The sequence below is a fragment of the Heptranchias perlo genome, chromosome 25 (assembly GCF_035084215.1).
Source record: "Heptranchias perlo isolate sHepPer1 chromosome 25, sHepPer1.hap1, whole genome shotgun sequence".
Lineage (NCBI taxonomy): Eukaryota > Metazoa > Chordata > Chondrichthyes > Hexanchiformes > Hexanchidae > Heptranchias > Heptranchias perlo.
In genome coordinates, this window is record NC_090349.1 from 37,643,419 (window position 1) to 37,667,595 (window position 24,177).

Here is a 24,177-nt window from a genome sequence, read left to right on the forward strand (position 1 = left end):
AGCCTTACCCCTAGTGAGCAATGCCACAGGAGATCTAATAGGTCCAACAAATCACAACAGTACCGAGTTTAAAAATATTAATTTCCTGGTGATATACAGAAATATTTTAGGATACCCTCCTGGAGAGAAGGAGCCTGTTACTCCTTTTTATTGAGTGTGTTGATAGCTTTGTCTTCAATCCAGGTCATTGAAAAACAAAATAGTCTCCACTCTCTGAAACATCAATATTGGTGCAGTTTTATCTGCAGTAAGAGAATAAACTTGCATTTATATAAACACCTTCTGATGTCCTGAGGAACTGCAGTCACTGAGATGTCTGCAAATATAGCAGCTGGCCCCATCTCACAATCATCTCTCACAAACAGCAGACGAATGAGCAGAATAATAATTGTGTTTTTGCTGGTGTTGGCTGAGGAAAAGGTGTTGGTTGAAGGAGGAATGTTGGCCCGGACACTGGGGAGACCTCCCTACTCTTCTTCAAATAGTGCCATGGGATCTTTCATGTCCACGTGAGTAGGCACACAAGACATTGGTTTAATGTCTCTTCTGAAAGATAGGACCTTCAGCTATGCAACACTCATTCAGTACTGCTCTGGGTTTTACACAGTGTCCGAGCCAGCTGCACAGATATCACGTTGTAGGGTCTACATAACGAAACACCATCGTATGCCTCAGTCCAAATGTGGTTGTGAATGATATGATGCCTCTAGTTTTCCTCTCTCCTATCCTGAAGTATCTTCCCTTGCTGCAGACCTCTCCGTGTTGAATGGTACCTCTGGAAGTACTGATGCTTGTTGGATTTAGTTTGCTGCTCTCTGCCAACTCATCCAAATATTTATATGCAAGCTATTCGACTACGGGGGTCATCGCATCCAAGCTAGATTCTGTTGTTGCTCCAATATCCACTCGTACAGTTTGCAGCAAGACATAACTGAATGATGATCAGAATCAAGAAACTTTGACATTTTCTCTCCCCGCCCCCCCCCCTTCCACTTCCTTTCCTCACCCACGGGTCACCGAAATCAAACACAGCACTTCCACAGAGCTCAATTAACACCACAACCCATAGTCTGAACCTGGGACCTTCATGGTCTGTATCCCTCAGCAAAGCTTTTTTTTTTGCATTACTCTTAATCGCAACACTAACGATTCACATACAGTGGAAGAGACAGAAGGGATGTCTTGGTCAATGATAAATATCTCCATGAGTGAGTCTGCACTGATAAATTGCCAGCGTCTAAAGTCAGAAGTCAATTATGATCTCCTCGCAAGTGAACACTTGTATCAGGATGTCACAGCTGGCCATTCTATTTTGTAAACTCCTGCAATAGGTTTTCAATTGGAAAAAAATAGAGATTTAAAACGGGTATTTTCGCTGCAAAGTCACTCAGTACAAATGGGACTTTTGCATCCATTGGCATTTCAGAGTGTGATAAACTGTTACAGGGAAAGAGCGGGGGAGTGGGGCTAATTGGATAGCTCTTTCAAAGAGCTGGCACAGGTACGATGGGCCGAATGGCCTTCTTCTGTGCTCCAAGAGTCTATAATTCCATATCCATTCGAAACTGGGCTCTGCAGATTTATTTGCTTCAGCTTAGGGATGTCAATGCTGGGGAAGGGAAAATTTACACACACAGATACACACCAGCCTCCACCATTCATGATTCACTCAGACAAGTCAGCATTTGGCCGCACTGTTGTGCTTAAAACTCAAGTATTGCCACCTGTTGAAGGTTCATCTAAAGCTCTGCTGCCCGTATCCTAACCCGTTCACCCATCACCCCTGTTCTCGCTGACCTAGATTGGCTCCCGGTCCGGGAACGCCTCGATTTTAAAATTCTCATCCTTGTTTTCAAATCCCTCCATGGCCTCGCCCCTCCCTATGTCTGTAACCTCCTCCAGCCCTACAGCTCTCCGAGATCTCTGCGCTCCTCCAATTCTTGCCTCTTGCGCATCCCTGATTTTAATCGCTCCACCATTGGCGGCCGTGCCTTCAGCCGCCCAGGCCCGAAGCTCTGGAATTCCCTCCCTAAAGCTCTCCACCTCTCTCTCCTCCTTTAAGACGCTCCTTAAAACTCTTTGACCAAGCTTTCGGTCACCTGTCCTAATATCTCATGTGGCTCGGTGTCCAATTTTGTCTGATAACGCTCCTGTGAAGCACCTTGGGGTGTTTTACTACGCTAAAGGCACTATATAAATGCAAGTTGTTGTTGTTGTTCCCCTGCTCTACTGAGCCAGCCCATTAGTTCATGCACCTCAGTTTCAATGCGTGTTCATCAGCCATCCAGTGCCTGCCCTCTACTGCTTGGTGTTCATCTGCTCCGTTTGAAAACGTCTGCTGGGATCTCCAATGCGGCGTTGAGGCAGCCACTTGTCAGTCATGAGGAAAGCTTGTGTGACATTGAGCTCGGACGAATCACTGTCCCTCATCGTGAATATTTCCTGTTTACAGCAGATTCCAGGAATGTGTATTTGATGAGAACGGGGAGCCAACCGAAAATACAACAACAACTTGCATCCAAACAGCGCCTTTAACGTAGGAAAGTGTCCGAAGGAGCTTCACAGGGAGCGTAATCAGTCAGAAATTGACACCGAGCAAAAGGAGGTATTAGGAGGGGTGGCTGAAAGCTTGGTCAAAGAGGTGCATATTAAGTAGGGTCTTAAAGGAGCAGAGAGGGAGGAGAGGTGGAGAGGTTTAGGGAGGGAATTCGAGAGATAGTCATTTGTGACTTTGATTAGTGCCATTGCAGTGCTGTTGCAGGGGCGAAACCCGATTGGAGAGGTTCAAACATGGAGTTGTCGCACAGGTTTTGGAAGTGACAAACACGTTCGAGGACTTTGGAGATGAAGAAGAGGTTGGAGGCGGTACTTTGCAAGGATAGCAGGGGGCGGGGTGGGGGTGGGGTGATGACGGCAGATTTGAAAGAGAGGGGACAGTACCTGAGGAGAGGGAATCGTTTACAATATCAGCTAGCGAGGGGGCGAAGAAGGAAAGTTGGGTGGTCAGCAGGGAAGAGGGTCTAGAGAGCAGGAGATGAGTCTCATGGATAAGATGACCTTGGAGAAGCACGAGGGGAGATTGGAGAGAAACTAGAGAAAGATGTGGGTTCAGGGCTAGGGCAGGAGGGAACCGTAGGGGAAGTTTGGTTTGATGGGCCAGGGTGGCGGGGGGGGGAGGCAGTGAATGGATGGTCTCAATCTTAGTGACAAAGTAGTCCATGAGCTCCTCGCACTTGTTGTTAGAGGAGAGAAGGGATTAAGGAGATGATTGGTTGTGAAAAGATTAAGTCGGGGGTTATCTTTGCATCAAGATATTGGATGCACAGAGACAGTGGGTTAGCCCCGGTTAAGAGCGAGATGCTCCCACATATAAACGTAGAGAGGTTTGTTTTCCTTTAGAGTCTGGCATATAAATAAGTTACGTTTAATTAAAATGAGTGAATTTTGCTGTGAATTGTCTGGTGTGTTTTTTAGTGGAGTTGTATTTAACCATTGTAAATGATTCTCTGGTTCTGCACTACAGCCTTTTCAATTTTGTGAGTCCATCATGATTTCTACATCAGTGCATTTATTTATTTTAGTTAGAACTTTGCAATTAGTTTAAATGACTTACATTACAGAATTACTAAAGGTGTCAAAATGCACCACGTACAGTGTCAGAAATCAAAGTTTTCACAGGGTCTTCTGGTGAATAACCCCGACCTCTCAGTAAACATATCTCAAGCCATCAGCAGTTGCTCTCCCCTTCAGAAATTTCTAAATCCAACCAATGTAAAAACACGTTTTGTAAAAACACATTTTTACATAACTGTAATTGGTTTTTTTACAGGTTGTAGGCCTGTATTTAGGGCTGGTCTTGAGTCGTCAGTTTTTCTAAGGCCATACCAGCTTCTGCTAGCTTTCAGTTGCCATGGATACACACACCGGAATCGAGCACAGTCATGAACGGGATAGATTACATCCACATGAACAGAACGGTTTCTGTAACAATTCCCCATCCCCTCCCAGAAGTGTGATTTGATTAGCCTGGCTTGCAGCACCCCGTTCAGAGATTAAATGAAGATCCAGGGCTGCCTCTCAGCCTCATTAGAGATGGGATCTGTCCAGGCAGTTTGCCGTCAGGTTGCCAGTTGAAATTCACCCACCATTACTGAATCTGGCACAAGATTTTTTTCCACTCCCCCAGCGTGATCTTGTATTGGAGCAAACATGTCACTCTTGGCAGCAACAGTGACATCAAAGGAGGCATTCTCAACAGTTAAGTCAAGAACGGCCTAGTTCGAGGCTTAAGAGAAGACTGCCTCACTCCAGTTGTGGTGGAAACTGGTGACAATGAGGAGAAATCTTAAAACACAAAGTAAAGCAACTGCCCCGTTTAAAAAATGACTAAATCCAAATCTTTATCTCCTTGTTAATTATCTCAGCGTATAAGAGGATTGGATTAAGGCAGCTACAGTGATGTAACCTGACAGACCTGCTATTGGCTTATGTTTTGCTTTCTGATGCGGTGATAAGTAGAGAACTGAATTAATGGAAAAGAACAGAAAAATCCTCCAGCTGCCATTGGTTTCTTTCACGCAGTCAGAAATACTCAGCCATTCCTATCACCCAGGTCCCTTCTCCGGAAGAAATCAAGATAGATACAACAAGATAAACAAAATCCCTGATCAACTGAATCATCGCTGACCATTACAGTTCTGACTTATTGCTTAAGAGCAGGGGAGTTCTCCCCGATGCTCTGGCCAATATTTATCCCTCATCAAACATCGCTAAAAACAGATTATCTGGTCATTATCACATGGTTGTTTGTGGGACCTTGCTATGTGCAAATTGGCTGCCATGTTTCCTACATTACAACAGTGACAGAGGAACATAGGAACAGGAGTAGGCCATTCAGCCCCTCGAGCCCGTTCCGCCATTTGATAAGATCATGGCTGATCAGTGATCTAACTCCATATACCTGCCTTCGGCCCATATCCCTTAATATCTTTGGTTGGCAAAAAGCTATCTATCTCAGATTTAAAATTAGCAATTGAGCTAGCATCAATTGCCGTTTGCGGAAGAGAGTTCCAAACTTCTACCACCCTTTTGTGTGTAGAAGTGTTTTCTAATCTCACTCCTGAAAGGTCTGGCTCTAATTTTTAGACTTTGTCCCCTAGTCCTAGAATCCCCAACCAGCGGAAATAGTTGCTCTCTATCCATCCTATCTGTTCCGCTTAATATCTTATAAACTTCGATCAGATCACCCCTTAACCTTCGAAACTCTAGAGAATACAACTCCAATTTGTGCAATCTCTCCTCGTAACTTATCCCTTGAAGTCCGGGTATCATTCTAGTAAACCTACGCTGCACTCCTTCCAAGGCCAATATGTCCTTCCGAAGGTGCGGTGCCCAGAACTGCTCACAGTACTCCAGGTGCGGTCTAACCAGGGTTTTGTGTAGCTGCAGCATAACTTCTTCCCCCTTGTACTCTAGTCCTCTAGAGTACAAGGGGGAAGGCAAAGGGACGTCTGGTAAGTGGGAGGCTTTCAAAAGTGTGTTAACCAGGGTTCAGGGTAAGCACATTCCTTATAAAGTGAAGGGCAAGGCTGGTAGAAGTAGGGAACCTTGGATGACTCGGGAGATTGAGGCACTAGTCAAAAAGAAGAAGGAGGCATATGACATGCATAGGCAGCTGGGATCAAGTGGATCCCTTGAAGAGTATAGAGATTGCCGGAGTAGAGTTAAGAGAGAAATCAGGAGGGCAAAAAGGGGATATGAGATTGCTTTGGCAGATCAGGCAAAGGTGAATCCAAAGAGCTTCTACAAATACATAAAGGGCAAAAGAGTAACTAGGGAGAGAGTAGGGCCTCTTAAGGATCAACAAGGTCATCTATGTGCGGAACCACAAGAAATGGGTGAGATCCTGAATGAATATTTCACATCGGTATTTACGGTTGAGAAAGGCATGGATGTTAGGGAACTTGGGGAAATAAATAGTGATATCTTGAGGAGTGTACATATTACAGAGAGGGAGGTGCTGGAAGTCTTAACGCGCATCAAGGTAGATAAATCTCCGGGACCTGATGAAATGTATCCCAGGACGTTATGGGAGGTTAGGGAGGAAATTGCGGGTCCCCTAGCAGAGATATTTGAATCATCCACCGCTACAGGTGAGGTGCCTGAAGATTGGAGGGTAGCAAATGTTGTGCCTTTGTTTAAGAAGGGCGGCAGGGAAAAGCCTGGGAACTACAGACCAGTGAGCCTGACATCTGTAGTGGGTAAGTTGTTAGAGGGTATTCTGAGGGACAGGATCTACAGGCATTTGGAGAGGCAGGGACTAATTAGGAACAGTCAGCATGGTTTTGTGAGAGGAAAATCATGTCTCACGAATTTGATTGAGTTTTTTGAAGGGGTAACCAAGAAGATAGATGAGGGCTGTGCAGTAGACGTGGTCTACATGGACTTCAGCAAAGCATTTGACAAGGTACCGCATGGTAGGTTGTTACATAAGGTTAAATCTCATGGGATCCAAGGTGAGGTAGCCAATTGGATACAAAATTGGCTTGACGACAGAAGACAGAGGGTGGTTGTAGAGGGTTGTTTTTCAAACTGGATGCCTGTGTCCAGCGGTGTGCCTCAGGGATCGGTGCTGGGTCCGCTGTTATTTGTTATTTATATTAATGATTTGGATGAGAATTTAGGAGGCATGGTTAGTAAGTTTGCAGATGACACCAAGATTGGTGGCATTGTGGACAGTGAAGAAGGTTATCTAGGATTGCAACGGGATCTTGATAAATTGGGCCAGTGGGCCGATGAATGGCAGATGGAGTTTAATTTAGATAAATGTGAGGTGATGCATTTTGGTAGATCGAATCGGGCCAGGACCTACTCCGTTAATGGTAGGGCATTGGGGAGAGTTATAGAACAAAGAGATCTGGGAGTACAGATTCATAGCTCCTTGAAAGTGGAGTCACAGGTGGATAGGGTGGTGAAGAAGGCATTCGGCATGCTTGGTTTCATTGGTCAGAACATTGAATGCAGGAGTTGGGATGTCTTGTTGAAGTTGTACAGGGCATTGGTGAGGCCACACTTGGAGTACTGTGTACAGTTCTGGTCACCCTATTATAGAAAGGATATTATTAAACTAGAAAGAGTGCAGAAAAGATTTACTAGGATGCTACCGGGACTTGATGGTTTGACTTATAGGGAGAGGTTAGACAGACTGGGACTTTTTTCCCTGGAGAGTAGGAGGTTAAGGGGTGATCTTATAGAAGTCTATAAAATAATGAGGGGCATAGATAAGGTAGATAGTCAAAATCTTTTCCCAAAGGTAGGGGAGTCTATAACGAGGGGGCATAGATTTAAGGTGAGAGGGGAGAGATACAAAAGGGTCCAGAGGGGCAATTTTTTCACTCAAAGGGTGGTGAGTGTCTGGAACGAGCTGCCAGAGGCAGTAGTAGAGGCGGGTACAATTTTGTCTTTTAAAAAGCATTTGGACAGTTACATGGGTAAGATGGGTATAGAGGGATATGGGCCAAGTGCAGGCAATTGGGACTAGCTTAGTGGTATAAACTGGGCGACATGGACATGTTGGGCCGAAGGGCCTGTTTCCATGTTGTAACTTCTATGATTCTATGATTCTATGATTCTATGATTCTATATAAAGGCCAGCATTCCATTAGCCTTACTGATTATTTTCTGCACCTGTTCATGACACTTCAATGATCTATGTACCTGAACCCCTAAGTCCCTTTGGACATCCACTGTTTTTAACTTTTTACCATTTAGAAAGTACCCTGTTCTATCCTTTTTTGGTCCAAAGTGGATGACCTCACATTTGTCTACATTGAATTCCATTTGGCACAGTTTTGCCCATTCACCTAATCTATCAATATCCCTTTGTAATTTTATGTCTTCATCTACACTGCTTACAATGCCACCAATCTTTGTGTCATCGGCAAACTTAGATATGAGACTTTCTATGCCTTCATCTAAGTCGTTAATAAATATTGTGAATAATTGAAGCCCCAAGACAGATCCCTGAGGGACTCCACTAGTCACATCCTGCCAATATGAGTACCAACCCATTATCCCTACTCTCTGTCGCCTTTCGCTCAGCCAACTTCCTAACCAAGTCCGTACTTTTCCCTCGATTGCATGGGCTTCTATCTTAGCTAACAGTCTCTTATGTGGGACTTCATCAAATGCCTTCTGGAAGTCCATATAAATAACATCCATTGACATTCCCCTGTCCACTACTTTAGTCACCTCTTCAAAAAAATTCAATCAGGTTTGTCAGGCACGACCTACCTTTCACAATTCCATGCTGGCTCTCTCTGATCACCTCGAAAATTTTCAGTTATTCAGTCACCCTATCCTTAATTATAGACTCCAGCATTTTCCCCTCAACAGATGTCAGGCTAACTGGTCTATAATTCCCTGGTTTCCCTCTCTCTCCTTTCTTAAAAAGCGGAGTGACATGTGCAATTTTCCAATCTAGAGGGACGGTTCCTGAATCTAGAGAACTTTGAAAGATTATAGTTAGAGCATCTGCAATGTGCTCACCTACTTCCTTTAAAACCCTGGGATGGAAACCATCTGGTCCTGGGGATTTGTCACTCGTTAGAGCTATTATTTTCTTCATTACTGTTGTTTTACTTATGTTAATTTTATCGAGTCCCTGTCTCCGATTCAATATTAGTTTTCTTGGGATTTCCGGCAAGCTATCCTCTTTTTCTACTGTAAATACTGACGCAAAGTGACTACACTTCAAATAGTATTACATTGGCTGTAAAGTGTTTTGGGATGTCCTGACATAGTGAAAGGCCCCATATAAATGCAAGTTCTTTCTTTTCTCTGTCAGCTCTGTATAATGGAGAATAAATGCCATCCGACCCACTTGATATACAGAGAATGCTACTAGAATTGAACCTGCAGCTGAATAATTAGCAACGCCTGACAGATGTTGCCACAGATCCCAGACCACCTGTGTGGCAGGTGTGAAGAGGCACTGGCAGTAGCCCCAGGTCCGTGGCAGGGTGACAACGTAAAAAGGCAGCTCTGGGTGTTTTTTTTTATTCGTTCATGGGACGTGGGCGTCGTTGGCAAGGCCAGCAGTTATTGCCCATCCCTAATTGCCCTTGAGAAGGTGGTGGTGAGCCGCCTTCTTGAACCGCTGCAGTCCGTGTGGTGAAGATTCTCCCACAGTACTGTTAGGAAGGGAGTTCCAGGATTTTGACCCAACGACGATGAAGGAACGGCGATATATTTCCAAGTTGGGATGGTGTGTGACTTGGCGGGGAACGTGCAGGTGGTGTTGTTCCCATGTGCCTGCTGCTCTTGTCCTTCTAGGTGGTAGAGGTCGCGGGTTTGGGAGGTGCTGTCGAAGAAGCCTTGGAGAGTTGCTGCAGTGCATCCTGTGGATGGTACACACTGCAGCCACTGTGTGCCGGTGGTGAAGGGAGTGAATGTTTAGGGTGGTGGATGGGGTGCCAATCAAGCAGGCTGCTTTGTCCTGGATGGTGTTGAGCTTCTTGAGTGTTGTTGGAGCTTCACTCATCCAGGCGAGTGAAGAGTATTCCATCACACTCCTGACTTGTGCCTTGTAGATGGTGGTAAGGCTTTGGGGAGTCAGGAGGTGAGTCACTCGCCGCAGAATACCCAGCCTCTGACCTGCTCTTGTAGCCACAGTGTTTATGTAGCTGGTCCAGTTAAGTTTCTGGTCAATGGTGACCCCCAGGATGTTGATGGTGGGGGATTCGGCGATGGTAATGCCATTGAGTGTCAACGGGAGATGGTTAGACTCTCTCCTGTTGGAGATGGTCATTGCCTGGCACTTTTCTAGCGCGAATGTTACTTGCCACTTATCAGCCCAAGCCTGGATGTTGTCCAGGTCTTGCTGCACGTGGGCTCGGACTGCTTCATTATCTGAGGGGTTGCGAATGGAACTGAACACTGTGCAATCATCAGCGAACATCCCCATTTCTGACCTTATGATGGAGGGAAGGTCATTGATGAAGCAGCTGAAGATGGTACCCCACATCAATGGAGCTACCCCGTGGCCGATGACAAATGTAGACAGAGGCCATTTTTTTGTTCTCTGGCTGTGGACGGACCATGCACTGGTCCTAACCAAACAGGCCATCAACGAGATTGCATTGCTCTCCTGTACGGGCCTTCTCAGGTCATCAGGGAAGTACTTCAGCCAGAAAATGAAACTCTGACATCCCTCCTTTTACACTGCACGCACTCCCAAATCCATCCCATAATGCAAACAGGCCGGTTCCACATGCCAACAGCAAGACGACAACAACAACAACTTGCATTTATATAGCGCCTTTAACGTAGTAAAATGTCCCGAGGCGCTTCACAGGAGAAAAAATTGGACATCGAGCCAAATAAGGAGATATAAGGACAGATGACCAAAAGCTTGGTCAAAGAGATAGGTTTTAAGTTGCGTCTGAAAGGAGAAGAGAGGTAGAGAGGCGGAGAGGTTTAGGGAGGGAATTCCAGAGCTTACAGCCTAGGCAGTTGAACAGGACCAGGTTGTGTTTAATATAAGTTAGGGCAGATTTCCACTGAGAGACCACCATTGGCGACAGTGGTAAACTTCTCCAACCAATGACAGCACCCTCAAGTATAAAACGCGGAACACTCAGCATTCAACAGAACACGTATACAATATAAGTGGGTCTTCATTTATTGGTAAAGATTCTGGCACACCTTTTTCTCCCTTTTTTGTGCCAGGTAGAATCCATTTCCCACAAATTGATTACTACAAAAACCAGTTCATTTCATTGATGATTATTAAGCAAGTATGGGTTTTACATAGAATTACATAGAATTTACAGCACAGAAACAGGCCATTCTGCCCAACTGGTCTGTGCTGGTGTTTATGCTCCACACGAGCCTCCTCCCTCCCTACTTCATCTAACCCTATCAGCATATCCTTCTATTCCTTTCTCCCTTGTGCTTATCTAGCTTCCCCTTAAATGCATCGATTGTATTGACCTCAACTACTCCATGTGGTAGCAAGTTCCACATTCTAACCACTCTCTGGGTAAAGAAGTTTCTCCTGAATCCCTCATTGGATTTATTACTAACTATCTTATATTTATGGCCCCTAGTTTTTGACTCCCCCACAAGTGGAAACATCTTCTCTACGTCTACCCTATTGAACCCTTTCATAATTTTAAAGGCCTCTATCAGGTCACCCCTCAGTCTTCTCTTTGCCCTTTCCCCATATCTCAAAGGATACGGGGAAAGGGCGGGAAAGTGGAGTTGAGGTAAAAATCAGATCGGCCATGATCTCATAAAATGGCGGAGCAGGCTCGAGGGGCTGAATGGCCTACTCCTGCTCCTAGCTCTTATGGTCTTCTTGAGAGAAACGAGCCCCAGTCTGTTCAGTCTTTCATGGCAGATATAACCTCTCAGTTCTGGTATCGTCTTTGTAAATCTTTTTTGCACCTTCTCTGGGTAATATGGAGCCCAGAACTGTGCACAGGGTTTGCCGTGTAGAACCCTCCCTCGCATTCAGAACTTTCAGGCCTATTCTTTCTGCTCTGTATGATTTCACTTCCCTACCTGCTCATGCCGGGCGCGTTTGCTCAGCAGAATCTGTGCAGGTAAACTATTTAGCTGTCCCCCACCCTGAAGAAAGTAATGGCGGAGTCAACAAGCAACCTCACAGCATTGTGATCCCTGCATACAAGGTTAACCCACCACTCTAAACCATTAGATGAGTCAGAGAGTTGTAAGAACTGTTAGTGGCCATATCATTTACTATTTAAATGCGCTGTGACATCATGACGCCCGCACACGTGCTGAAAAACAGGTCTCTTGGCTTTTGAATCAGGAAGAAGAGCAGGATTTATAATCAGAGAGCACTGCACTGCTATCTCAAGAGTCAAGCAATAAGGTGGGATTCCTTCAGACTCTAATCTAATTTTAGGCATCAGATGAGGTCTGTACACCATTCGACCTTCACTGTAGCAGATTAAAGGGTAAAATTAACCGCTCTCCATTAGATTACAGCTTCCTAACTCGCTCCCAGGAATCCATTACTGAACGTAGAACTCACTTCAAACTTTATTATCGCAGTTACCAGGTTAATGGCTTCCCCGCCTCACTATTACAGATAATCTGCTGTTTATCCATTTATACAGGACCGAGCTATTAAAATGGTCTTAAGGATTTAGTATTATTTAGTCTGTGTAAACATCATGCACAACATTTTGAACAGTCCAGGTATATCGGCAGAGGCGGAGAGCGCGAGATTGGAGTTTTCTAAAATCAAACTTCTTCGGTTTTTGATACTCACAACATGGCTGGCTAGGGACATCCAGCACAATTAAAGGAAGAAACGTTCCTGCTCAGAACTCCGTGGTGTTGCTGCAGCCGGAGACTCTCTTCTACACTTCAACCACCTTCTCAGGAAGATTGACCTCCAGAAACCAAATCAGGATCGACTTAATGTTGGCTACAAGGGGAAAATCAGTGAGCTTATGACCTAATACGCTGCTGCTCACTGACATTAAGCTGAGGACCACAATTGCCCAATTGGCAAGTTCTATTTTAATGGAACATGTGCACTCACTTGGATAACGCCATCCCTTAACCGTATTCTACTACTGTCTTTTACTGGAGAGGAAGGGGAACAGCACTAAACTCTAGCTTGGGCAACATCTACAAGCTGGACAGGCCAGAAATGGAGGCCTAGAGACACGAGCATCATAGAAATTACAACATGGAAACAGGCCATCCAGTCCATGTTGGTGTTTACCTTCCACACAAGCAACAATCCTAATCCCATGGGCCCACCCTGTTCTCATATCCCCCTTTCCTTCAACCACCTATCTAAACAATTCTTAAATGTCGACATGGTCTCTGCTTCAGTAACTACCTTTGGTACTGCATTCCACAGCCTCAGAACCCCCTGTGTAATAAGGTTTCTCCTGCTCTCTGTCCTAAATCTCTTACATTCAATCCCATGTCTATGTCACCTCACTCTAGAACACTCAATCAGCGGAAACAGTCTGTTTCTCTCTACTCTGACCCATCGCTGTGTAATTTTAAGCACCTCTATTAAATCGCCCCTTATTCTTCTCTATTCTAAATGAAAACAGACCCAATTTTTCAAATCTTTCTTCATTTAGTATTTCCTCAGACCAGGCAGCATCTAAGTACACCTGTCCTGTACCCTCCCTATTGCCCCAACATCCTTCCTATAGTGTGGAGCCCAAAACTGCACACAGCATTCCAATTTATTAAGGGTTTATATAGATTCACAATTACATCTCCTGCCCTTCCACATCATCCAATCTTTCTCTACTCATAGTATAGTTTTCACTTTTCTCTTAAACCAAAATGTATCACCTCATACTTACTGACATTAAATTCCACGCACCACTTTTTTGCCCATTCCATTTTAAATCCCTTTGCCGCTTTGTTTGGTCCCATGCCTCCTATTTTACTATCATCTGTAAATTTGGATGCCACTCCCTCTAGCCAAATCATTCATCGACACAGTAAATCGAAGTGGTGCCAAAACAGAACCCTGTGGGACACCACCCCCCACTTCCAACTACTCTGAGAATCTATCTTAACTCTTGCTCTCTGTTCCTCCCTTCTAACCAGTTTTTAATCCAATTTGTTATGCCTCATCTAGTTCCACATCCCTTAATCATCTCCAATAGTCTCATGTGTGGTACCTTGTCAAGGACTTTCTGAAGGTCCATGTACACCATATCCGCTGCATTTCCCTCATGCACCATATGTGTCATCTCCTCAATCAGGTTTGTCAAGCATGATCTTCCTTTCTGAAATCCATGTTAGCTGCTTCTAATTACTTTCTCTTCATCTAGATATTTACTAATTTAATCTTTAATTGAAGATTCCAACATTTTCCCTAGCACAGTTCTCCCAAGGGCCAAAAAGGGGAAATGGGCCGCTGATGGCTCCAGGCTGTAATTGGTCTATAGTTTTATCTTCCAGCTGGAAGACCATTGTCTTAAAAAATCTCTCCTGTCCCCTGCCCAGAAACTCCACAGCTCAGCCTCAGTAGGTCCCATGATTAACTCTCCGCCACTGAATTAAAGTTAATGCTTTCTATACTGCTGCATGTTAAAGGACTCAGCTATGTTCCAAGTTGAAGGGAGGTCAGGACTGTACCCTCCTAATGGGCAGTTAAAATGCGGAGTGTCTATTGACACCACTGTGTCAGCCAATGAGTTGGAGGCAGGGCAGGACGTACAGCAGGACTCACAGCAAACAGTCTATTTTACAGCAAAGTCTATTTACTCAGCAAACAGAGTTTATTTAAATAGCGCACTACAACAAACAGTCTACAGAGTCTATTTAAACAGAGCCTCTATGAACTACAGCGAATAGAACTCATGGCCGAATCTACAGCAACATCTCCTGATAAAAGCAGGGCAATTTCTCCAGCAAAATGCAGTGAGTGGAGGAGAGTTACATAATACAAATTATGTGTGTAAAATCAATCCCAGTCACTTACAGCAGTGCGGTCTCCAGGCGTGACTGACGGGGAAATTACCCAATCATCTCTATTCTGGCTGGAAATAGTGGCGTCACTACATGCAGTCGTAAAAATGGGCATTGACAGTGTTAACAGAGCAAGACAACTGCCTGCCCTTTCACCCAGAGGACATGGAGAATCTATTGTAATTACAAACTTACCAGGTTAATGAAATATAACCGGAACAAAGAGTTTCACCTTTTTATTAAAAAAGCTGATCTCAGCCAAGTTAGCTCCGCTGGTTACAGAGGGCAGGGGGAAGCAAACAGCGAGGGGGTCCCTCTCCTTCGGATCACGGATCGGCAACCCCTACCTCAAGGGTATTTGTACCTCAAGTGACAACAGGATCGGGCTCAACCCGTCACCACCACAGTCGGATAGCCTGTTGACGCTCATGGTCTCAGCTCACACACAAATAACGGCCACATTGGTGAAGTAGAGGAGAGTGACCAAGAGTCTACCCGTAAACCAGGAATGAATCAACAACACCTTCAGGAAAGGTGGGGTATGGGGAAAAGAACGGACAGATTCAGTACATTTATACAGCACACTGCCAATGGCAGTCTGTTTTCAGACGTGACACTTTAAGGCATCGGCATGATGTGAATTTATTACAAGCCGCACATGGACGATGGTGCAAGTGGGAGATAAGTTAGCTGTGAAGCAAAAATATAAAATTAGTGGAACTTTGTGAAGCACTCAGTTTAGAATAGACGTGGTTTAAAAGAATTCTTTTCCATTTAAATAAGGGGATCTCGACTGGGCGCCTATGGGTGAGTGAGGAGTAAAAAGAACCCGTCAGCCAAGGTTCCCAGTAACGATCGCTATCCACTGACGCCCTGCTGGAAATGCACTTGTGTGGGTATCGAGTGAAGGACAGGATCGGACTCGGTGGTGATGCCCCTCTAGGTTGAATAGTGTGCCAACACTTACTCCTCGGGCAATACAAGAAGAAACAGCCACTTGGCTGGTGTACCAGGGCGTGTCTTGCATGCGTGGAATTGTATCCCAGTACCTGTTTTTAAGCTGCAATTCTTGACAAGACTGCCACTTAGCAAAACAATGAAAATCATAAATTAAAATCCTGCTTCTCTAAGTGCCTCATTAATAACTTTTTGTAGTCTCATTTAGATGGAACCTTGCCTGACCTGCATTTAAGCTGCAAAACACGAATATTTCAATCCAATTCCTTGGCTCACTCTTCAGTAAAAGCCTGTGGGCCTGTTTCTGTCATTTATTCCCGTGCCATTTCAACTTGGCACTGCCTGTACTTATTACCAACAGCAGGATATGGGGGTTCAGAGGGGGGGGGAATGCACCTGCCCACAGACCCTTGCTGGCTGGCAGCTAGGAAATACATTGTCACCCCTTTCCCCATTATCTCCCCGACCCTTCACAAAAAGATTTCCACCTGCCCCCGCAGGTAGACGCCACAGTCTCTGTCCAGCAGTGGGAGATGTTAGCTGATCTCAACTGGAACAGCAATTCAAATGCCACAATTGGCCTCAGCATCACTCGGTGCGAGGGGGGGTGGGGAAAATACAGTCCTGGAAGGGGTCAAAGTATTGGCTGCAGATACCGAAGGAAAAGTCGTTTCAGACCCAGTGGTTCAGTAGCTAACGGCACAACCCCCTGTGTCAATTAATGAGCTACACAGATCAGCAAGATCCCAAGATCAATCCCAGTTTGGAGTTAGCTTATCTGAGAATTCTCTCCCTACATCTCTCCACCTCTCTCTCCTCCTTTAAGACGCTCCCTTAAAACCTACCTGTATGACCAAGCTTCTTGATCTCCTTATGTGGCTCGGAGTCAAATTTTTGTTTGATAACGCTCCTGTGAAGCGCCTTGGGATGTTTTACTACGTTAAAGGCGCTACATAAATGCAAGTAGTTGCTGTTGAGCCGGGGCTACGACTGACTTCAGCGCCCATGGACCAGGGAAGTCAGCCAAGGAACCCACTTCTGATTCTTTCAGCGTCCCTGCGGGGCAAAGTATGTAGTACGGACGGTGAGGGAGGAGAGGATCAGACTCGGGGTCGGACGGCTCCCAGTCAAATAACAAACTGCTGACACTCACCATCAAGGCTATTAACTGAAGAATGGGCAGCGAGGAATACAAAAAGTCACAGCGAGACGCAGAGACGGAGCACAGAGAGTCCTTTAACTCCCTGAAGCACACTGCCAACCCTCAGCTCAGCAAGGGAACCATCTCAAAGTGAACATTAACAATTTAAAAATCAGTTCCTTTTTTAAAAAATTCTTCTTCTGCCTTGGAGGCTCTGACGTGTTCTGAAGCATGCTTCCATGGACACCAGGGATTTTTCATTACTTCATCCAGCTGCCCATTCTTTCATTTGATAGTCTCGATGGTGAGTGTCAGCAGCATATTCAACTGTGGAGGCATCAGAAACAAATAATAACCCCTGCTGCTATACTGGTTTAGTCACAGAATCAGTGATAACCGAGCTCTGAGTTGAGCAGATCTCCAGTGTTCCGGGGGCAGGAACTACAGCACAAGGCTGCTCATCAAATGCGGCCAATGATTGGAGCACGATGCTAAAAGGGACTTTGATAGTTGAGTGGATAAATGCACCATGTGGAATCATACAGAGCAGGAACAACACAGGGTTTAAGCCATCATCCGCATTGAGTTGGACGATCTCACCTGGAGCAGCAATGGGGTCCGTGTCAATTGGCATAAGCACCCCCTTGAACTGGGGAAGGAAGGAACATCAGCCAAGGTCCCCACTGCTGATCACTAACCTCCTGCTCATAGGGGTTCAGCTTCGATGTCCCAATCTTCGTCAGACAGCCTGCCAGCTCTCATAGTAACAACCACTTGGGCAACATACTCACACCAAGACATTAAGCAGAGAAGGCAGGAAGGAGGAGAGCATGGGGGAAGGTAGGGAAATACGTGAACAAATTAGTTTTAAGAGTTGGATACAAAATAAATGAAGCACGTGCATAAAGACTAGCATTTGTATAGGCCGGCTAGGTGACATACAAATTTCAGCTTCGCAGTAAAAGAATCCCTTCTGATGATGTGAGGAGATCCCATCAAACCTCTCTTCCAGTCACATTAGAAGCAAATTCAGCAGCGGTACTGACAGCAGTTAACAGGAGAATTGGCAGCACTAATGCTCAAAAGATTTGAAGTTAAGAAATTATTTTTGGAAAACCAGTTCCGCAGAAGTACATCGCGAGCTGCAATACAATCTCAGAGTCCCTGTGATTACATTAGCTACTCAAGTCAACTTCACCCTTGAGGTTTAAAAAATCGAAACATCCTTAGTTCAGTTATTGCCTTGTAGCAAGCCAACTCTACAGCTTCTCCTAGACATCTTCCCATTGTCTGAGGAAATATACACAACATTTCAAAAAAATATTATTCTACAGACACATAAATAACAAAAGAAAAATCAGGACAGGGATAGGGCCACTAAAGATACACACGATAAACTCACAGGTGATGACAGCGAAATAACAGAAATATTAAATAATTACTCTGCCTCAGTATTTACCAGGGACACTAACATGGTGGGCATGGCATTAGAAGATGAGCTCAAAAAAGATATAAAGACATTTAAGATAGAAAGTGGGGAGATAATTGATAAACTCGTTAAACTGAGAGAGGATAAAACCCCTGGTCTGGATGGATTACATCCGCGTATATTAAAAGAACTTAGGGAAGAGATAGCAGAGGCACTGTTACATATATATAAAAATTCATTAGGAAAGGGAATAATGCCAGAGGACTGGCGGACAGTAAATGTGATTTGCGATATTTAAAAAGGGAGATGGAACCAGTCCAGGGAACTATAGACCAATTAGCTTAATGTTGTAATAAATTGGATAGCCAGGTAGTGAAGGATAGAATACTAGAGCCTGGTCTTCAGTTGCTTCCAAGCCTTTATTCACAGAGATCCACAATACCCACTCCACACCCTAGATAAGCTCTCATATAAATGAATACAAGAGAGCCCCAATTGAAAAGCACCACCTGAATACAATTAACAATAATTGATATAAATCATATGGATACAATTAACAAGTGTCGGTGGTAGGAAAGATAATGGAATCCTTAGTCAAAGATGTAATAGAAAAACATCTAAAAACTGAAAATATAATAAAGAATAGTCAGCACAGATTTCAAAATGGAAGGTCATGCTTGACCAACCTTATTGTCTTTTTTGAAGAAGTAACAGAAAGGGTAGAAAAGGGTAATGCAGTAGATGTAATATATTTGGATTTTCAAAAGGCCTTCGATAAGGCACCGCATAATAGAGTCATGACTAAAATCAGGGGACAAGTAGCAGAGTGGATAGCAAGCCGGCTACAAAACACCACCATGGACCTGTTGGGAATGGCCTGTTTTTGTGCTGTACATTCTATGTAATTCCATGTAATCCCCAAGCTGTTGGGGGGGGGGGAGAGTAGAACAGGTTCCTGTTATTGAGTGGCCTTTGCTGGAGAGACGTGTGGATGATGGGTGGGTGGGGGCAGGTTCGGGCTCGGCTGTGAACCCCCCACCCCCCGCATGGAATGTCACAGTACAGAAGGAGGCCATTCAGCCCGTCGTGCCTGTGCCGGCTCTTTGAAAGAGCTGTCCAATTTAGACCTAATCCCCAGCTTTGTTCCCGTAACCCTGCAAATTAGTCCTCTTCAAGTGCATGTCCAATTGCCTTTTGAAAGTTCCTACTGCTTCCTATACCCTTTCAGGTAGTGCATTCCACATTGTAACAACACTGTGTGAAAACATTTCTCCTCATTTCCCCTGTTGGTGTGTTTTACAAGCTGTACAATCAGGGGAAGTGAGCAGATTTATTGACGAATATGACTGACTGAGACCAATTGTAAGTACAAATAAGCAGCAGAGCATCAACCCAGGCACTTGCCTGTAGATGGAGATAACATCTGCATTTCAAATAAACATGCAGCATAACTGTCAGAACACAAGGAATAATGTTGCTCATCAAAGAACCCGCACAGTAAAATCAAACATGACAGAAAAGATTAACATTCAATGCATCACTCGTACCATTAACTGTAAATCTAGAGGGTTTAATAAACATCTTAATCATAACACAGTGGCAGCAATTTCCCTTCACCCACTAGGTCTTGATATTATGGGATATAACAATTATAACTGCCTACAGAGTAGGTCCTCGCCGTACAATCATAGCTGAGCGGTAGAATCCACGCTGATCGGATCTGAGGTGAAGCTGGAATCATTCCTGGATCCACCTGGATCAGCAATTTGACGACAGCCCTAGAGGAGAGATTCAACCAGTGCCATCTAATATGCAAATGATGATCCTGCCAGCAATCACTGTAAATTACATTCATCCCGTAAACCCTGCCACACCCAAACGCTGCCATCAAAATGCATGTTGCTGCAGAACCTGTTCGACTGGCAGCAAGAAACAAACGGCCACAACCTCCATCAATAAGTAATTTCTGATGGTTCAAGGTCCCTTATCCTGGTTTCTAATGAACTGTAAAGCTTTACCATTACAAGCAGATGAGAGGAGCCTGCAAGCAGAACAAATTATCACCAGTGCAACACATTCCATGTTCATGGTCTATGGTGCTTCCTATATTATGAAGAGTCACTTCTCAAAAATTACATTACGCGCATGAGTTGCTTCTCGCAATGGCTCAGAAGGTTTAACCGGTGAGTACATAGAATTGACAGCACAGAAACAGGCCATTCGGCCCAACTGGTTTATGCCCCACCCTACTACATCTCACCCTATCAGCATAATCCTTCTACTCCTTTCTCCCTTGTGTACTTAACTAGCTTCTCCTTAAATGCCTCATTTGAGTAGCCGAGACATACAGACCTGAAAGATCTCAGGTTAGCAGGAGGAGTAGAGGCACTACAACTGGTCTCACTGCCTCTAGATTAGAGAAGGGAAAATAAAGCCTGTGATGTTTTACACATGCAGCTAGTCGGCCGACACTCACCATCAAGGTTCACATGTAACTAAGGACTGCGTCAACATGGTACTGAAGTGCCCATGGCCCCACAGGACAAAGGAGTCAATATTTTCAGGAGAGGCAGAGAAGAGGAGAAAATTGCCAAGAAAAATAATACACATGAAAGACCGAACTTTATCAAGTGCCTTTCGTGCCCTCAGGATCTCTCAAAGTGCTTCGCAGTTAAAGGATTACTTTTAAAATGAAGTCACAGTTACATTTTAGGTCAATGTGGGGGTGCCAATTTGTGCACAGGAAGATCCCACAAACAGCGATGAGATGACTGATCAGTTAACCTTTTTTGGTGGTGTTCAATGAGGGGTGAAATGTTGGCCAAGGCACCAGGAGAACTGCCTGCTCTTTAATAAATGCAATGAGATCTTTTCTGTCCACCTGAAGAGGCCTTGGTCGAACATCTCGGCCAAAAGACAGTACCTTCGACAGCGCAGCACTCCCTCAGTACTGTACTGAAGTGCCAGCTTGAGTTAGGTACTCAAGTTTTAGCGAGGGCTTGAACCCACAACCTTCTGACTCAGATGCGCTACCACAAAGTCAAACTGATACCCAAGGAGTTAAAAGCCAATTATTAACTCTCCGTGGCACTAACAACAAAAAACAAATGTGTTAGACACAACAACCCAATTCTGTATCTGTAAAGAGGTGTAGAGTAGTGTTGCTAGTTTAAAACAGTACCACAATTGGAATTTTGAGTGAGGTACCAGCCAGTTGTGTTTATAGACACCGAGAAATCTGAGTGAATGGAATGCACAACTGCTACAGGTTGGAGAGACCTTGGATACCATGATAATGCCCCATGACAACCTTGCATGTCAGTCCAAAAAGTACCACCGCCCATCCTGTGTTGACAACATCATTGTGGCAATCAGCATCCCAGCTGGTCGACAGCTCAAGGGTTCCTTCGTCTCTTCGTGCTCCACCACCCCACTAAAAAATAACTGCTGGTCAGTTTAACTATTGGGAGAGGGAGGAAAGGCAGACCAACAGCTAAAGGCGGCATTGAGAGGTTTAAACCTTCCCCGATTCAATGTTCACCATCTCCAAACTGAGAGAAACAACCAAAGAATTTCCCTCCAATCGATATCTAAGGCTCCTCAGATGAAAGGCTGTCACTGAATGACAAGGCTGCATTTGCACACACTTCTCCTGAATCATGCTCTTTCTCACACCGTTATTTTATCAGCAATCCCACCATTACTAATGACATTTGGTAACATCGCACAACTGTAATTCACTGTGATAACATTTTCCATCAAAATGCTTTTTGTAATCCACGCTGATGAGACCTCATAGCATTCTAATTGCTTATCTCCTGAAAATTCGTTTCACCATTTATTCTTCCAAACCCACATCTCCCAGCCTCCAGCTACACAGCAACTGATACACGAAGCCACATAGAATGCCCCATTATTTAATTAACTTAACCAGATGGTACGAACAGAATATATCCTGAAGATACTAGGGGCATGATTTATATCATGGGCGGAACCATGGGGGGAGGGGGGGGGCGGGGAGGTGAAGAGAAGTGGGGGGGACACAAATTCTCCACCTTTTTTTGGCATCAGTTATGTGCCTACCCTTCCCCACTCCAAATCCTGGAACTACCCCTGATGTCCCCAAACCTTTATAAGTGGTTTAAGATCAGACCCAGTGAAGGGCTACAATCGCCCGTTGCTCTTCATAACACACATACATTCTACAGAAAATAAAAAAGCACAATTCTGGTCAAAAAGATCAAACATTTTAAAGGCTAAATTTAATTTTGGCCAAATCAAACCATTTAAATTGACAGGCAGAATGAGATTCTGGGCTTCGCAACATGCTTATTCCTTTTAATATCACACCAAGTACAAACTATTTAATCTTACATTAACATTATAATTTGATACGGGCTACAGGCTCAAACAGAACTCCTCTCCCCCCTCCCCTAAATCCTCCGATGTCCCCACTGCCCACATCCAGGACAAACAAGTGACATGTTCCTATCCAGAGCTTTAACTAACACTGCTCTCTGCCAGTAATGCTGCAGAGAGCCACATATATAACATTTTAAAATACCATCTTTATTCATGCGATTCTCCACCCAGATCTCCCTCCCTCCCATCTTAATAATGCGAATTTTTAACTATCTCCCATGGAGCGTCTGACTCGGGGCACAGGCGACCGTGTCAATTTCCCAAATCGATCAACTAAGTTGACCCGTCCTGTAAAATCCATGAGATTATATTTAAAATGCACGGGGGAAAAACTGCACTTTAAAATAAACCAGGTAAAATAATTACCACTACCCCCTTCAAATAAACTCTTCAAATTAATATAAAACTAAATTCACAAATGTGATTAATAGCGGTAATACTCATTGTTTCACAATGCACTTATATTTATATATATATATATATATATTTATGTAAGTATAAAAGATTGGCAATTGCAAGGCAATAACAATGCAAACGCTCCTTGTCAGTGATGCCAAAGGCTGCCTGACTATAGTGGTCCATTAACAGTGATCGTGGTGTCAGCTGTTAAAATGCAAACAGTCTGCTCCTCACTGAGGCTCCGATTCACGACGTGGGGATTGCATTTTATTGCAATGTACACAAACCTACTCACCTCCTTCTTGACTGTACGCAGCAACCTCTGACGCATCTCTGCCTCTAATGCAATAGGAAAGATTTTTTTTAAAAAAAAACATAAAAGCAATTAAACAGAGAATCACAATTTGCAAAATGTTTAATTTTTTTTTTGAAAGGAAGCTTGATTGCTGCATTATTGTTAAAGACATCTGACTCCCCCCCCCCCTCCCTCCCTCCTACCTGCTGTAGCTGTCGCCATGTTCCAGCAGGTACACTACCCGCTTCCTTTGCAAGAACTGCAGCGCCGGGCTGTTTGACTGACAGCTAGCCTCACGTGACGTCAGCACCCCCTACGAGACGTAGCCGCTTGATTGACAGCTTCGGCATCGCAGGCATGCGAGCCCCAGATTTAAAGCGACACTGTCTTTTTTTAATCGCGACCTAATTTTAATCGCCCTTGCTGTTAGAATGGTTTGGTTTTTTTTTGTTAAATTAAGCAATGGATCATTCAGTAACAATTTGCATTTTATGCAGCACCTTCAGTGCAAGACCGTCTGCCTCCACCCCTGTCTCAGCTTATCTGCCGCTGCAGCTCTCATCCATGTCTTTGTCGCCTCCAGACTCAATTATCCCAATGTTCTCCCGGCCAGCATCCTATCCTCCAACTTCCGTAACTTCATCTCATCCCAAAACTCTGCTACCTGTCTCCCATCTTGCGCCAAGTCCCGCTCACCCCTCATCTCTGTCCTTGCTGACCAACATTGCCTCCTGATCCCCCAAAACTTCAAATTTAAAATGGTCCTCCTGTTTAAATCCCCTCTTAGACTCAACCCCCCCCCCCCCCCCCCCCCCATCCCTGTAACCTCTTCCACCTCTACAAAGAACCCCCACCCACGCCCAGCCCTCCAACTCTTCAGCCATCTTCAGCCAGATTGGATGATCCATCTCGGCCTCCTCCCGATATCCCCACCATCACAGAAGCCAGTCTTCAGCCAATTCGATTCACTCCATGTGATATCAAGAAACGGCTGTGTGCACTGGATACACCAAAGGCTATGGATCCCGACAACATCCCGGCTGTAGTGCT

The 24,177-nt window shown here is 44.6% G+C and overlaps 1 protein-coding gene across 1 annotated transcript in view; it reads right to left on the reverse strand.

Moving 5' to 3' along the window:
- sgsm1a (small G protein signaling modulator 1a) overlaps positions 1-23,375 on the reverse strand; it is a 104,139-nt gene extending 80,764 nt beyond the window's left edge. Inside the window, exons 1-2 of the mRNA XM_068006063.1 lie at positions 23,331-23,375; positions 23,128-23,171 (exon numbers count right to left, since the gene is read on the reverse strand). Of these exons, the coding sequence (XP_067862164.1) occupies positions 23,128-23,171; positions 23,331-23,349 (63 nt within the window). The 5' untranslated portion in view covers positions 23,350-23,375. The remainder of the gene's footprint in view (positions 1-23,127; positions 23,172-23,330) is intronic.
- Positions 23,376-24,177: the final 802 nt, after the last annotated feature.